Below are 15,010 nucleotides of genomic sequence, written 5' to 3'. Positions count from 1 at the left end.
CGGGCCGTGGTCAGTGCCGGGCGCGGGCCGAGCTTTACGGGGAGGTGGTTGCCACGGCGACGTGCGGCCTATAGCGGCGGAGCGGGCTTCGGCGCCTACCACGGTCTCGGGGAGCCGCCCGGCCACTGGTGGGTCCCCGCGGTGAGCGAACGGGAACGCGGCGGTGAGCGGAGCGGAGGCCCAGTGGTGCCTGCCAAGCACCGTTTCCCCGGGGCAGAGGGAAGCGGCTCAGGCTTTGCCGGTCCTCCCAAAAGGGCGCTGTAGGCCTGGGGAAGCGGTGCCGTAATGCCGGCGGAGTTCTTTGGTCTCACGAATTGTGTATTTACAACTTCATCTGTGCCACGGCTTCCACTGCTAGTACAGTTACTGGAATTGCGAGAGTTGCGCCGCTGTTTGACTGTGACCTCAGGTTAAATTTACGGTGTAAAAGTTGTAGTAACTGCTCACGAGAGTGACCTTTGTCTGTAAATACAGCTTAGATGACAGGATAAAAAAAAATAGGGGCTTTGTAGTCAGAACAATTAAATAACTACAATTGAAAAAGAAAAAATAATCAGTATGGACCTGATACGCGGATTGACTCCACAGCTCGTTAAAGTTGTAAAGTAGGTATGCTTTTACTCAGCGCTAAGGTGCATGGGGATAGTGCCTCCAAAGTATGCACACCCAGGGTTGTTTTTCCCTCTACATTTATTCTCTTAAGGTATACATATGCATTAGATTACTGATACGCCTATACATATTTAGTATATATTCCCTCTTCGTATTATAATGAGCTAGAAGGTCGCAGCAAGAATTAAACCTAGTATGTTTGGAGTAGTTTGGTCAAAAGGGACTTTGAGAAAACTGCCCTCCAGTTCATGATCCAGAAGGGGACCAGTTAGGAAGTAAGCCTAAAATGTGTTATGCTTATAAATACATAAACCCCAAACCATACTCCATCTTTCCACTGCTTTTCTTTCAAACAGAAGCTATGACTTCCCATTGTGTTGCTTGCTTTTATAATGAAAACAATTAGATTTGTTAATCCCTGCTTTGTAATAAATCGTAACTCTTAAAGAAAACATTAGCCGAATACAGAGGCATAGACCATTCCTAAATAATCCCTGTAGCACTGTGGAAGTTCAATTGAAACTTTTTTAGAAAAGGAAATCAGCTCCTCAAGCCTGCAAAATGAGGCTTGTTTTATATCCTTGTTATTTTTTTCTGTTACACTCTCAAAACCATCACGTGCTCGGTTACACTTAAAATTATTGAAACAATGGCAGCTGGTTTGCTTCATCCATAGGAAACTTTTCCAGCTTTTCATTGTTAAATGAGGTTTTGGGATGGGAAAACAAGTTTCTCACCTTCATGGCTACACAGGAGTGTTTGTGAAGACAGCTGAAAACCAGGGAGCAGATATATATGGAGCGGATACACACAGCACGCACCTATACCTATTTAAGTACCCAGATTTCCTGAAGAGGCAGTAATTTTGCATGCTGGAGTGAGCGATCTCAGCTCTAGCAGCAGGATCGCCAAACCCAGCAGAATTCAAGCTAGGGAAGGCAGTACACAGGGTAGATGCGCGCCCCACCTCCTTGTTTCGCAGTCTGGCCTCTTATGTATATAAACCTATATATAATTTATGTGCACATCCTTATTTTTAAGACACCGCAGATCTGAGCATTTTCCTGCCTCGGAAGCCTCCAATTCTGTGCTTAAAATAACTCAAACAACCCAAACTGTGTAGGGGGAGGGCGCTGAGCGGCAGCCGGAAGCGGAGGGAGCCGTCGGCAGGCGCGGGAATCGAGTCGGTGAGCGCAGGGCCGGGGAGACCCGGTGCGCTCCCCTCTCCTGCCCTATGGCGCCGGGTGGTTCTCCTGCCGTGCCCTGCTCGCTGCTTGCGCTGCCCGTCCCGCTTCAGGCTTTGAGGACACTGGGGGGAACAAAGCAGGGCGCTTCCTCCTTCCCTTTGTCCGCCCTCCATCTCTCCCCAGCCCATATCCGGAGGGATACGGGAATGGAGACAAACGGTTGTGCGGCACCAAGCTGCAACAGGCGTGGTTCTGCTCTGATTGCTAGTAGTGCAGCTGGTACGGAGAAAAGAGTGGAAGGGCACTTGCTGTACTGTAGGGGATGAGGGTAGAGCCAGGATCCGGGTGGTTAGCCGGCAGTGGAAAGGCACAGACACCAGCGATGTGCCAGTACACAGAGTAAGGGGAGTAAAATTCTCCCCTTAAGGCTCAGGAAAACCGAGGTTTTGTAAGGGGGCAGAATAATACGTGTAATATTTAATGCCACGGGACAGTGTTACATTACCAGAGCAATAATTTTTGTCTTTAATTTGTGCCTTTAAAAACAGGTGAACTGGGTGGGAAATTGCAGAACTGCAGCAATATGCAAACCACTTGTGTGAGTGCTTTTAAAATAAAGCAAATCAGGCTTGAGACAAATGGAAGATTTGTACCATGATGCAAAGTTGCTTCTCATGTGAAAGGCAAAGCAAAAAGATTCATTGCTTCTGCTAATTGCTCTATTTTCTAGGTTCTGGATGCAGGAAATATGAATGAGTGGCAGAAGAAAAGCCCTCTAGAGTGGGAAACGTATTTGAACAAACTGGTGAAAGTTGCTGCAGTTGAGAAACATGAATATGAAGGATGGGTCTTAACAGTTGATCCAGTTTCTGCTAGGTAAGTACCAAAGCTTTTGTTTCCGTAAAGCTAAGGGAAGATTAAGTTTTTCAGGAAAAGATAAAGACTGAAGCAAATTTATTTGGAGAAAAAAATGCATGTCTGGGTTGTATATTCTGGTTTTTGGTTGTTTTTGTTTGGGTTGTTTTTTTTTTTTTTATTGGCAAGACCTAAAAGAAAGCAATACTGCAGTTGATGAGGCCAGTTTACCTAAAACCACTGTAATTTCATTCAAAGGATTGAAGAATTTGGGGAATGGATAATCTCTGAATTCATGCTAACTTTATTGTGGACCTGAGGTTAGTACTTTAAATGATACCTATTTGTTCAGGATCACTTTTAATAATATACTAAGCCCTGCTTCAAGAAAGCAGGAATAAAGGAATATTTTTAATGCTTTAGATGTTCAAATCCTTATCCTCTGTCCAGAGTTCTCACATTGATTCCCAGCTCTCTCCTGCAGCCAAACAGCCATGACAGTGCAGTGGCTGCTTTGGAGAGGAAGCAGGGAAAATCAGCCAGCAAGTGGTACCACAGGTCTCTAGTATTTCAAATGAGTAACTTGAAAACAGGGTTTGAGAAGTAGAATGCACCAGAGAATGGGCAGGAATTTGCCTCCTTGCTGCCAGAGCATTTTCAAACCTTTTTGGTTGTGCACTTCTCCCACTTGAGCACAAGATGGAGGCTAGAAACAAAACCATCTAGCTTCTGATGTGTTTCAGAAGAACTGGTTGTTGCTTCAACTCTGGAGTACCTCCAATACTCTAATCTTCTCTTGGAGTTGCCCATCATTTTAGCACGAAAGGTACACGCACCTGTGAGTGATTCTGGGAATGGCTCAGGGTAAAATCAAGACATATTTCATTGCATGTTTCCCAGAAAGTCATTACTTCCACTAATGGTGGCAACAGTAGATTGACAAAGTGCTGGCATCAAATTCGGGAATGTTTCTTTCCACAAGACAGAGGAAATGTTTTCTGATCCTCTATATTGATAGATAGGGAGGAGATCCTCCCTATCTATCAACAAGCTGATTTTCTACCTCTGTTTTAGGACTTCTGGCATATAAGTAAGTGTCCTTGGGAAAAGAGCAGTTTGCTACAACATGAGCCTGAATCTGCTGTGGTTATGTTCCCATTGTAATATTCAAGCTATAGTTTTCAGTTAAGAAATTAGCAACACTCATGTAAAACTAAAAAAGTAATGATCAATAATGAGGTATTAATAATTTGACATTAAAAGGTTCTGATGTTAACTACCACCACTGCCTTCAGCATTCAAAGTGCTGAATGTATAAAGGTATTGTTGGTTTTGGATGTTGGAAGACTTAAGGTTCTTCAGCAAGGTTGGGAATGCTGCACAAAAATATTTAGATTCCCAGCCCTGCTTTTAATGTACACTTTGTTTTGTGAAAGTAACATTCTGCTTGATCATATCTAAAGTGGTTTCAAACTCAAGGCCAGAAGGTGCAAAGCCCCACATTTTCATTATTTTAAAGGTATAGCAGCATGCTCTTCAAGAAGAATGCTGGGTACTCGATGCTGACTAAATTCTGGGTTATGCTGACACTAATGAGCGCTCATCCTGAAGGATCTTAGCCTGTTTTTTCTCAGTCTTCAGTTAAATACAGTGACTCATACATCCTTCTTTTCTTTGCAGTATTGTCCTCGCAACATTCCCAGAGAATGAAAGTGTGTCCATATCAGTTGTCTTGGGCCATGCTGTCGAGGAGGTAGAAATACTGAAAGAAGGGGACGATGAAATGAAGCAACGGCTTTCTTGCATATTTGCTCCTGAAGAAAGCAAAGCCTACAGCCCAGAAGAACTTGAAAAGAGGAAGAACAACTTGAAGACTTGGCTAGAAACAAACCACATCCCCATAACAGAGCAAGGCGAATCGGGAAAGACGCTATGTGTGGCAGGGGTATTGACTATTGACCCACCATATGGCCCAGAAGAGTGCAGCAGCTCCAACGAGATTATTCTGTCTCGAGTTCAAGGCTTAATACAGGGCTATCTTGAGAAAAACCAATGATGTCTGATGTTTAAAGCAGTTGCTTTTAGGATTGAGTGTACCTGGCCTATTTTAGGAACTGTCTGGGTTATAAATATTTGCAAAAATGCTGGGTTTAGATACTTTTGTCTGATTTTTGTATGTTAAGAAAGGGTTAAAACAAGCAGTATAAACTAAAACCATGAAGCATTTTTTTCCCTGCACTGTTTTTTTACTAAAAGCAAGCTGTTGGGTAATGATAATGTATTAAACTGATGATGTAAGTTTACTGTATCAGGAATAAGATAATGTTATCAGTTGAATAGCTATTTTTGTAACAGTACTGTGAAAGATGATATATGATAAATTTAAACTGTGTTTTCGACTGCCTTTAAAATTAATCTAATTATCCAGTGGTGTAGACATGTTTATCTGAATTTGGACTAACCAAACCAGATGAAAAAATTGTTCTGTGTTTGGTTTTTTCCCCACAACTGTTCTCCCAATTTAGAACATGGATTATAACGTAGCTCCAAGTTTTTAAAATTATTAGGGAAAGATAGCAGGCAAAGAGCAGGTTTTTAAAACATTTCTTATCTGTCTTCTTTGTTATTTTAGAGCAGCAGTGATTGGAAGACCTTTGTTTCATAGAAAGAGAATTCCATGCAATTCAATGTTTCTGTTTCCTGATGCTTTGGTTTTATCTTTTGGCAGCACACAATGCAAGAATCATTGTGTTATTATTCCTGAGATTGTTAACATACAGCCCTCATTTATTTCTTATATTGATTTGTTCTGTCTTGAGATCACACCAAAACACGTTGCTGTAATCAAATGCACTTTGGAAGCCTGCCTAACCCTTGTTAATAAAATGCCATGCTCATTCCTGCTGTGGCTTATTTGAATTCACTTCAGACTGGTCAGGTTCACGCTGCTTTTTCTTAAAAATAGTTAGCTGCACGTATGCTGCTGTGTGTGTCTCCCGGAAAGGGCTGGTAGATGCGAACAAAAATGCTTACGCTGCCTGTCTGGATGAGGGGATTGGGCAGTGCCTGAATTCCAGGGCACGCACGGCTCATTGGGCTGTATTCGGCGTGAGAGCTAGTGTCGGGTCAAACTGCTCAGCAGCTTTAAGGACAGCTTGTGAACGCCTCGTTACGCGGAATGCAGCACCTCCTTGCCCGGGAGCGAGGAGCCTGCTGAGGCTCCTCACCTCAGCCTCAGCAGGGCCAAAACCACCCCCGCCGCCCTTAACACGCGCGCCCGCCCGCCGCTCTTCTCGCGAGATCTCCCCGCGGCCAGGAGCTGGGCGGCTCCGCCCAGCGTTGCCAAGCGACCAAAGCCCCCCCCCCCCCCCTCCAGTCTCCCCGAGCCGTCGGGGCGCGGCGCGCAGTCGCAGCGGAGCCTCCCTCTCCGTAAGGGTCGTGCGGGGGGTTTATCCTGCAGCCGGGAAGATGTCGCGCTATGGGCGTTATGGTAAGGGGGAACGGGGAGCTGCGGGGAGTGTGAAGCGAGTGGGGGGCTGCGCATGGGGAGAGCGGTGTCGTTCGCGCTCCCCTGAGGGATGGGAGAAGGTGGCCGTTGGCTTCTGGCGGCCGGCTGCGAGAGCGGAGGGGGCCGAGGAGAGAGGCTCCGGGAGCAGCCGTGAGGCGCTGGCCGCGGGTTTCTCGTACAGTGGGCCCCGGTGAGGGCGGTGTGGAAGGGGGGTAGCGGAGCGGCGGGAGCACACCAAAATGGAGGCGGTGTCAAAGATGGCGGCGCTTCAAGGCGGTTGGGGGGGGGGGGGAGGGGCGGCAGTAGCCGCCCCGCGCGCGCTTGGCCTCGTGTCCAGCGCCGCGCCTGCGCGCCGCAGGCGTGCGGGGCTGTGCGCGGGCCTGACATGGCGTCCATCCACGCAGAGACCAAGGTGTACGTGGGGAACCTGGGCACCGGCGCGGGGAAGGGCGAGCTGGAGAGAGCCTTCAGCTACTACGGGCCCCTGAGAACCGTGTGGATCGCGAGGAACCCGCCGGGGTTTGCCTTCGTGGAGTTTGAAGATCCGAGGGATGCTGAGGATGCTGTACTTGGCCTTGATGGAAAGTAGGTTTATGCCTAAAACGTCCTTGACTGCTGTGGCTGCAGTTTTAGCCTGCCCCCATCATCAGTATCCGTTCCGTGTGTAGCAGGCACATGGGAAACAAGTATTCTCGTGATTTATACATACTGTTGTCTTTCAGGATAATATGTGGCTCCAGAGTTAGAGTGGAAGTGTCAACTGGGATGCCTCGTCGCTCCCGTTATGACAGGCCTCCAGCCCGGCGCCCCTTTGACCCAAACGACAGATGCTATGAGTGTGGTGAGAAGGGCCACTATGCTTATGATTGTCACCGCTATAGTCGCCGAAGGAGGAGCAGGTACGTGTGGGGCCAGAGTGGCTGGGTTGCTTCGCCAGTTCTCTGTTGTGTAGCTCTTGTTAGCCAAGAACAGAATGTTGCACCAGCTTTAACTCTTAATGTTGTAAGTCAGCAGGTGTATATCACTTTTTTTTTTTTGCTAATACATATAAAATGTTAATATTTTAATAATCAACCTGGTCAAAACCTTTCAGGTTTCTTCGTTTGAGTCAGTCGCCTTGATTCAGAATGTCACGAGCCTTAAGATTTCATGCTGAGGCGCCTTGCAAATCCGACACTTAAGATCCTCCTAGACCTTGAGGTGATCAGCATAAGAGGCCAGATCCCCTCGAGCCATCTACACGTAGCTTCACCTTATTCTTTAAGGGCAGAAAAATTGAGACGGTGATCGCCGTAACAGTAAATTTGGCTTTCAATTGGGGCCCCCCTCCGGTTTAGAAAGAGGAACACCAGATTGACCACATTCCCACCTAGAAAAATCTTCTTGCGTCAATCAAGCCTCACCCTGGCTCATTGGGCTGTCAGTTTGATCGTCGTTAGATTGAAGAGAACACCTAGATGCAGCGATCGGCTATAGATACTTCTAGATCGTCTAGATCTGCTAGACCTTGGGCCAAAGAGGGTCGACCTGCAAACTTGCAAGGTTTATTTTAAATACGCATTACAGTGTTTTCTATTCTAATGTAATTCTGCAATGTCATTCAGCTTTTAACATTTTTCTAGGTAGTAAAATGCTCAAGACGAGTAGGCCCAGAGATTTTTCCAACTGACAGATGCTAGTGGTGTGGTTTTCTTTTTGTGGTTTTTTTTTCTTTTTTTTTTTTCTTTTTTTTTTTTTTTTTCTTTTTAGTTGTCTGAAAAATAAGTTTTGATTTCAGCAGGGCCTCACATGCACTGGTTGCTGAAGCATTGTCCTCATACCTCTTTTCTCTAACCTAAACCTAGGTCCCGGTCGAGATCCCGTTCGCGGTCCCGAGGGCGAAGGTATTCTCGCTCACGCAGTCGCAGTCGTGGTAGGAGGTAGGTTTCTGCCTGTCATATTTTCATGCCTTTCCTTACTCCTCCCTCTGCCCCACTCCTTTCTCTGCTCCTTGTGAAAAATTACTTGCAGTAATACTAGTTTGTTTTCACTTTCTTTTGTAGATCGAGATCAGCTTCCTACCGCAGGTCCAGGTCAATCTCTCCTCGTAGATATAGGTCATTTTCACCCCGCAGATCTCGATCTGGTTCTTTAAGGAGATCAAGGTATGTGTTTTTCATTAAGCCCACAACATTGTTGAAGGGAATGTAACTGTTGGAGTTAACATTGTTTTTCAGTTCAGGTGCTTGCAGTAGCCTTTACGGTATAACATTCCTGAGAGCTAGGTGAATGCTTTGTTTGATGTTAAGAACTAAACAAAATTCTGGAATTGCTGTTTCCGAGCTCTTTTATACTTTAGCTGTACTAAAGGTACAGTTTCAATCCAAGGTTAAGTTTTCATACTTCATTTTTAAAGGACAGAGAGTAACTGCTTAATCAGCTAGGGCAGTAGGATTTCTTACGAGGTAGGTAGTACTGGTTAAATGTACTACGTCTTTCTAATAATAGAAGTTATTCCTGCAAAACTAATAGTTCCAACAAAATTATCTGAGATTAGTATCATAAAAGTCAAAGAATATTAGCTCAGCTGTATGAATCATATAGCAGTAGTTGATCTGTTGCTGCTTTTTCCTAGATCTAGGTCCAGGTCACGCTCAAGGTCCCGGTCTGTTGTATGGCCTCGAAGCAGGTAAGATACTTGCTTTAATTGAAACCTAATACTGGTACTGGGGGTAGTTTTTTGTGGGTTTTTCTCTTTCCTGGGAGAATTTGACTGGAAGGGTTTAGGAAGTTGCATTGCACAGCAATGTTTGCATTTAGTAATTTATGCTTTTTCACAGGCTATAGTAGTGGCTGATTTCTTGGATAGACATGAGCTTGTTTGGTCTGTGGCTACTATATATAGTGTCTCTATAGTCATAAACAAAGCATATATATGCTTTAAAGTTTGTGGAGAGAAGTTTTGAGGACTAGTTAATACCTGTGCATGTAGAGAATGCTTGACCTTGAGACCTGCAGGAAGTGTTGCTTAGGTTTTTCTTGGCATGGTTTCTTTGTAAATTCCAAATGGTGGGGCTGGGTGGGAAGCAACGAGTTGGTTGCTACTGTTGACTGAACTCTTGCTGACAGCTTTTCAGCTTTGTCAGTTACAGTTCTGAGAGTTATATCAAATTAAATTGCTCAGAACTATATTTCATGGGGTAAGGTGCTTTTGACTTGAGAGGCTTGAAGGGTTGAGTGGACAGGACCATGAGTCCTAATGCCACAGGTGGTGTTTTGAAGGACTTTGCTGACATGTAGCCCTAGTTTTGTGGATCTGGATGTTTTCTGTGCTAAAATGGGCACAGATGTTCCTGTCTTATTTTCCTCTATCTTTCGTAGTAAGTTTTAGTTGGAAGAAGGGTGCAAGAATAGGATAAAAATGTGGTGGACAGGAGATCTGAAGTTAGCAGTAATTGTCTTCTGTTTTGTACTAGAATGGGGAATGAGAAATGTTTTCGAGGAGTCTGCTACTTTGGGAGTTGCACGTTGAGCCTAAAGAGGGATGACGATTATTACTAGAGCTGTCCTGACTTACTATTTGTACAAGCCTGTAATGAAGGCTCAAAATGCATGCTGCTACTGTGGATGCTGCTGATGTTGCTCAGTGACATCTGGTTCTGGGACAGTCATGTTCCTGCATGAAGGACTTGATACTCATGTTGAAATTTCTGGGGAATGCTGACTTGGTGCAAGTGTGCAATTACAGTGGCAAGAAGTGGTAGTTCAGGGCTAGAATATTGGCAACATCATGAAAACTCCATTAGTTCTTGTTCTCTGCTAATTCTGCAAAACATAAGTACAAAACCAGCACTGCTTTTAGAACTTCTGATCTGCAATTCTGCTTTGTTGCTGTGCCTCTCAGAAGGAAGGTTTGCCAGCAGTTTTGGTAGCAGGATGATGCTCTTGTGTGCTGGAAGTTGTGCTTGCGCTGCAAAATGCAAGTTCCTGGGTAGTTGCGAGCAGCCCCATCCTGTGTAACTGTGATACAGTAGCAAAATAACTGTGTATAGCCCTAAGAGCTGTGACCAGGAAGGTTTCAAAGCAGTGGTATGTAACTCTTTGTTTAACTTACAGTGTCCATGTAGTATTTCTATCAGTTAATAGGTCAGGTAAAGGTGAATCTTGGTTAAGCTTTAAAAGCAGTTCTAAGCAGAAATAGAATCATAGAATGGTTTGGGTTGAAAGAACTGTAAAGCTCATCCAGTTCCAACCCCCTGCCACAGGCAGGGACACCTTCCACTAAACCAGGCTGCTCCAAGCCCTGTTCAGCCTGGCCTTGAACATTGCCAGGGATGGGGAAGCTACAGCTGTTCTGGGCAAGCTGTTTCAAAAGTTCGTTTTTTGGCTAAGTCTGCTAAACAACTGCCTCTCTTGACCACCAGGCTTTCTGATGTTCATGCCTGAATTCTGGCATTCTGGGAATACAGTTATTTTCTAAGTAACAGCAAATACTTGAGTTGGTAAAGTAACAGAAATGCCAGGAAAGCATCACTGTTGGAGTAGTTTTAATTCATAAGATGAACTGGGAATAGTTTACACTTTACTAGTCAGATACTGAAGAGAAAACCAAAATGCTGTTGGGATAACTGATGGAAAAGCTGTACTGTACTTGAAAATATGCTGGGAAAATGCCTGGAAGCTGCTACAAGGTCTTGTTTTGTGAAGGTGGTAGCTGAAGCTTTGCTGGGGAGCTTCTTGTGCTTGTACTCTTGTCTTCTGATGAGTGGGGTCTCTGGAATAAGAGCCAAAAGATTCTTCTGAACCATCACAAGAAAAGCCTGCAGCACCAGAGCCTCCCTCTCTGGTTTGTGATACAATGTAGTATGAACTTGCTGTTGCTGGTTTAGCTAACTTTCATTGTACGTGCATGCTACTGGCTGCTTTGCTGAGCTTTATTTTTCTCCTGTTGTAGGTCTGGGTCCCATGGTAGATCTAAATCTGGCTTACCTGCTAAAAGGTGAGCATATACATACAAGCAACACTCAATATGTTGTGTTTTGGGGTTTGGTGTTGGTTTTTTTCCCTCGGACTGGTATTGCAGTTGCATGTGGATGAGGTGTGGTGGGCATTCTCTCTTTTTTTTCTTCTAGTTTTTTTTTCTAGGTTTCTTTTAATAGATGTTTTTAAAGTATTTTTCATACATTAATGTATTTTTTATTGCTGTTTTTTTTTGGGGGGACACTAAACAATTAAAACAGTTCTCCTAGGATACAGGTTTTTGTTTAACCCATAGTTGTGACAAAAAGTATTTTTGACAGCATTTGGGGCATATCTTTCCCTACCTTTAGTTGTCAGCTCTGTAGTTCTTAGTGTTCCTGACCTTGTGATTCACTGCTCCTGCTTTGCAGTTCTGCTGTGATCATTGTGATCATTTTACAGCTGCTTTGATGCTGTGTTGATCTTTCTGAGGGCTCCAGTTTTCAGCAGTTTTCCTTCTCCACTGCAGCTTCTTGCTTGATGTAATTTGATGTACTTGCTGTCATCAGCATTTTAACATATTTAACATCAAACTGTTCTTGTTTTAAATGGCCAGAAGTGGTTGCTGAGTGTGTACAGGTTTATCACATTGATGGCTTTTCTCCTTTTTTTTAACAGTCGTTCAAAGTCCAGATCACCATCTCCAAAGAGAAGGTAGGAATGCCTTAAAACTTGAGTGTGCCATACAGTTACACAGCAACCACTCCAGACCCGAGTGCTGGAGAAGTTAACTTGTGCAAGTATAGAAGCTTAAAGTTTGTCTTGATCTGTGAACTGTGAAAAGATGAATTGTTGTGGGCACTTCCTACTATGAAAAGATGACGTTTTGTGGGCTCTTCCTACCACTGGTAGTCAGAACGTCATGACAGTAACCCTGAGGTAACCTGCTTAAATGAAATGTTAAAGGAAACAGAAATTGTGGGCAAATGAGAATCAGCTATCCCAAAGTTCCCAAGGAACGTAGAATCTGGGGAAGAAGTGAATAATGTGAGGTATGGAGCAAACTATGTATGTGTGGTAGGATTAAATTCCTGCTGGTGGCTCCTCGCAGCTGGGTCTCAGTTGCACTACTGCCAAGTTTTGCTGTGCACTGTGAAGGAAGAAGCAGGTTTTCCTATGGAACCAGAGAAGTGTGTGCTGGAATTTATGTAGTCTGAGCTGGTGCCTTGCAGAGAGCCTTAAAATGGAACAGTAGGTTATGGCAGAGTAGGAATTCCTCTGCACAGCTGGAGCACAGGACTCCAAGCTTCTTCCTGAGCAGGCTTGATGTCTCATCTAGCTGTGGCAGCTGATGGCTCCTTGTTTTGCCTGCCCTTTTCAAGCTTAATGCAGTTTTTACTTATAAAGGAGTAAAATATAACACTTCTCATTATTCATGAACTGTAAATGAGAACATTGTAGTAATGGACATTATGAAGCAGGAAGGGCTCCCGAGCAGAGGAAACCTGGAGTAGCATATACAATTTCTGTTTGTTGCGTTTGCTGTAAGAGTTGCTTTTAATGTTTTTCTTTCCCTTTCAGTCACTCACCATCAGGAAGCCCTTGAAGGAGTGGAAGTCATGAAAGAATGGATTTGAATTAAAAAAGTTTAAGAAGAAAAATTTATTTTGTTTACATTATTATAAGGGATTTTGTGGTGTCTTTATAAATGTAAGGGCTTAGTCCTAGAAGGCTGTTTCTATTGACTAACAATTGGCATGAACATTTTAAAAGTCTTAGTAGTAGACTAACGCAAAACTCCTTTGTTGTGTTAATGTTCTGTGATCTGGAAGCGTTGGGCTTTTTTTATTGGTGCGTTGAAATAAACTGCATTTCTAAAGAAGAAGTATTTTGTGATAACCCTGCTCTTTCTGTTAATATTTGGGTAGCTGAAGCAGGTTACAGGTCACTGGTGAAAAGCAGGAAGCACTTGTGAACTGAGGGTAGTGCAGCGGCCAGTCAGTAGCTCTGCAGGTGCGTGCCTGTTGGAGCACGGATTAGGATGCAGAGCTACCAGTACCAGCTTGTCAGTGTTAATGTTTGGTCTTAAATGCTATGGTGATCTGTACTGTGTAGTTTAATTTGCACCTCCTCAAAGCTCAGTGAAGCTGAAAACCTGTCTGGAGGTGCTTGTACACTTGATGAATTGGCTATCAAAAATGCTTACAAAGGGTGTTAACAGATTGGAAAAAAACAAGTGTGTGAATGCTCCTTTGTCCTGATGATTAAAGGACCAGCGAAATCCTCACTTGGAGGTATTTGGAATATTTCTGGAATGTAAACTGTTGAAGTAAATACTTTTAGAAATCCTGTTCTGTGTCCAGTTGTGATAGGATAAACTGGCAGTTCTGGTGCAGAATATAATACTCTTCTGGGGAAATTAAACCTTTTTGTGTAGATTGAAGGTCACAAGCGGAACCTGCAGGTCATGTTTAAGTAGCAGTCAGTATATCTGAGGCATTGAGAGTTCATGTTACACTGACCTGGTGTGACTGGTCACATCATCTTCTTTGGTAGTAAAGTGCAACCATGGGACTTACTGCTGTCCTTACCAGTTGCTGCTTTGGGAAACTGGACTGTGGCTGCCTGTATACAGATAGCCACCATTTCACCATTGGGGGATTTAATACAAGTATGATAAACTAGTGCCAAGGTAGTTGCAAGTTGGAGTGGTCATTATCAGTTTGCAGCTCATAATGGCTGTTAACAGACTAGTAAAGACAGTGCCAGGTGATTTTCGCTTCTCCCTGCCCCATCACAGTTTATTGCATCAGAGGTACAATTGCTCTGTACAAAGGTGTTTTTAAAAGAGGGAGAGTGGGGTGGCATTTTTCCTCTCTGTATTGCCAAAGCAAGCTGACTCCATAATAAACCTGCGGACTAAAACACTTCTAGTGAATACATTTCTTTTTCAGGTAGGTATTAGTGTCACAAGGCGGGGTAGCTGGGATAGAGGAGGATGGAGGAAAGGAGGATTACTGGGGGTAGGAGGGTTGGGGGGCAGCACATACCTGCTGAAAGATGTAATACAACCACTGTGCCCAGTCCTTGAAGTGCATATGCAATTTCCAGGAATTGCATATTTGTCAGTGAATGGGGCACTATGTAGAAATCCTGAAATAACAACTAGTGCTGCAGCCCAAGGGGATGAGATAGGAGGCGTGTGCTCACGTGTTCCATACTCACTGTCACCTTTTAATTGTATCAATTTATGCTTTGCTCCTTTCCAGACATGGCGGTTCTGCCACCAGGCAAGACATCAGGACATTGCATAAGTCCTGCCTCTGCTAGGGGAGTGTAGCTACTTACCAGTCAGCTGTCCTTGCCCTCACCTTCACTTCACATGGAATTTAGCATGTAGTTGAGGGAAGAGTCATGCCAGCCCCTCTTGAGCACTAGTTTTCATCCAAAATACAACACTCCCTGACGGCTGGGAAGTCATTTACTGAAGAGGATACCACTTCTATGGAAGTCTGAGGTGAAAAATAGAATCAGTTCCCATTTAATGCTCTATTAGTCCTGCTTCACAGAACTTATGGCCGACAACAAACTCCATGTCCCTCTAGTGCTTTAACACCCTGCCCTAGGATCTCTACACCCTAACAGCTCTTTACTAACCCTGTCCAGGTGGGCATGTACAGAAGTATGGTGCTACTGGTGACTAACATCAAGCTGTGGGAACACGAGTCACCTGCAGTAGTGCTGGTTTTGGCTGGGATAAGGTTAATTTTCTTCATAGTATGGGGTTGTGTTTTGGATTTGTGCTGAAAACTGTGATAATGCAAAGATACTTTAATCACTGCTGAGCAGTGCTTACACAGCCTTTTCTGCTCCTCATACTACTGAGTAGGCTGGGGGGGCACAAGAAGTG

At 44.2% G+C, this 15,010-nt stretch overlaps 2 protein-coding genes across 7 annotated transcripts; both read left to right on the top strand.

Moving 5' to 3' along the window:
• Positions 1–40: 40 nt before the first annotated feature.
• On the top strand, positions 41–5,553 carry GEMIN6 (gem nuclear organelle associated protein 6). Of its 5 annotated transcripts, none has more exons than XM_065682118.1 (3): positions 41–128; positions 2,530–2,675; positions 4,335–5,553. In XM_065682118.1, exons 2-3 carry the CDS (start codon positions 2,548–2,550, stop codon positions 4,708–4,710), a joined length of 504 nt encoding a protein of 167 aa, XP_065538190.1. In that variant the 5' UTR covers positions 41–128; positions 2,530–2,547; the 3' UTR covers positions 4,711–5,553. The 5 variants fall into 5 exon arrangements, with proteins under 5 accessions (XP_065538190.1, XP_065538191.1, XP_065538195.1 ...); XM_065682119.1 differs by having other exon boundaries at positions 60–141; XM_065682123.1 differs by lacking the exon at positions 41–128 and adding an exon at positions 145–163.
• A 457-nt stretch (positions 5,554–6,010) lies between these two features.
• On the top strand, positions 6,011–12,985 carry LOC136015747 (serine/arginine-rich splicing factor 7-like). 2 transcript variants are annotated; one of them, XM_065682116.1, is made up of 9 exons: positions 6,011–6,144; positions 6,567–6,747; positions 6,885–7,061; positions 8,007–8,081; positions 8,205–8,306; positions 8,777–8,830; positions 11,096–11,140; positions 11,779–11,814; positions 12,682–12,985. In XM_065682116.1, the coding sequence occupies exons 1-9, from the start codon at positions 6,123–6,125 to the stop codon at positions 12,704–12,706; spliced, it is 717 nt and encodes a 238-aa protein (XP_065538188.1). In that variant the 5' UTR covers positions 6,011–6,122; the 3' UTR covers positions 12,707–12,985. The 2 variants fall into 2 exon arrangements, with proteins under 2 accessions (XP_065538188.1, XP_065538189.1); XM_065682117.1 differs by lacking the exon at positions 11,096–11,140 and having other exon boundaries at positions 6,012–6,144.
• Positions 12,986–15,010: the final 2,025 nt, after the last annotated feature.

The sequence above is a fragment of the Lathamus discolor genome, chromosome 5, assembly GCF_037157495.1.
Source record: "Lathamus discolor isolate bLatDis1 chromosome 5, bLatDis1.hap1, whole genome shotgun sequence".
Taxonomy (NCBI): Eukaryota; Metazoa; Chordata; class Aves; order Psittaciformes; family Psittacidae; genus Lathamus; species Lathamus discolor.
The sequence above is the reverse complement of the archived record's forward strand: the minus strand, read 5'-3'. Positions and strand labels throughout refer to the sequence as shown.

What these genes read in the sequence shown, in the direction of transcription:
- GEMIN6 (XM_065682118.1), top strand. Translation starts at nt 2,548, where the DNA reads ATGAATGAGTGGCAGAAGAAAAGCCCTCTAGAGTGGGAAACGTATTTG. An exon ending in GTTGATCCAGTTTCTGCTAG is followed by an intron (nt 2,676 to 4,334) that starts GTAAGTACCAAA and finishes TTTTCTTTGCAG; the next exon opens with TATTGTCCTCGCAACATTCC.
- LOC136015747 (XM_065682116.1), top strand. Translation starts at nt 6,123, where the DNA reads ATGTCGCGCTATGGGCGTTATG. An exon ending in AGTCGCAGTCGTGGTAGGAG is followed by an intron (nt 8,082 to 8,204) that starts GTAGGTTTCTGC and finishes TTTCTTTTGTAG; the next exon opens with ATCGAGATCAGCTTCCTACC. An exon ending in GTTGTATGGCCTCGAAGCAG is followed by an intron (nt 8,831 to 11,095) that starts GTAAGATACTTG and finishes CTCCTGTTGTAG; the next exon opens with GTCTGGGTCCCATGGTAGAT.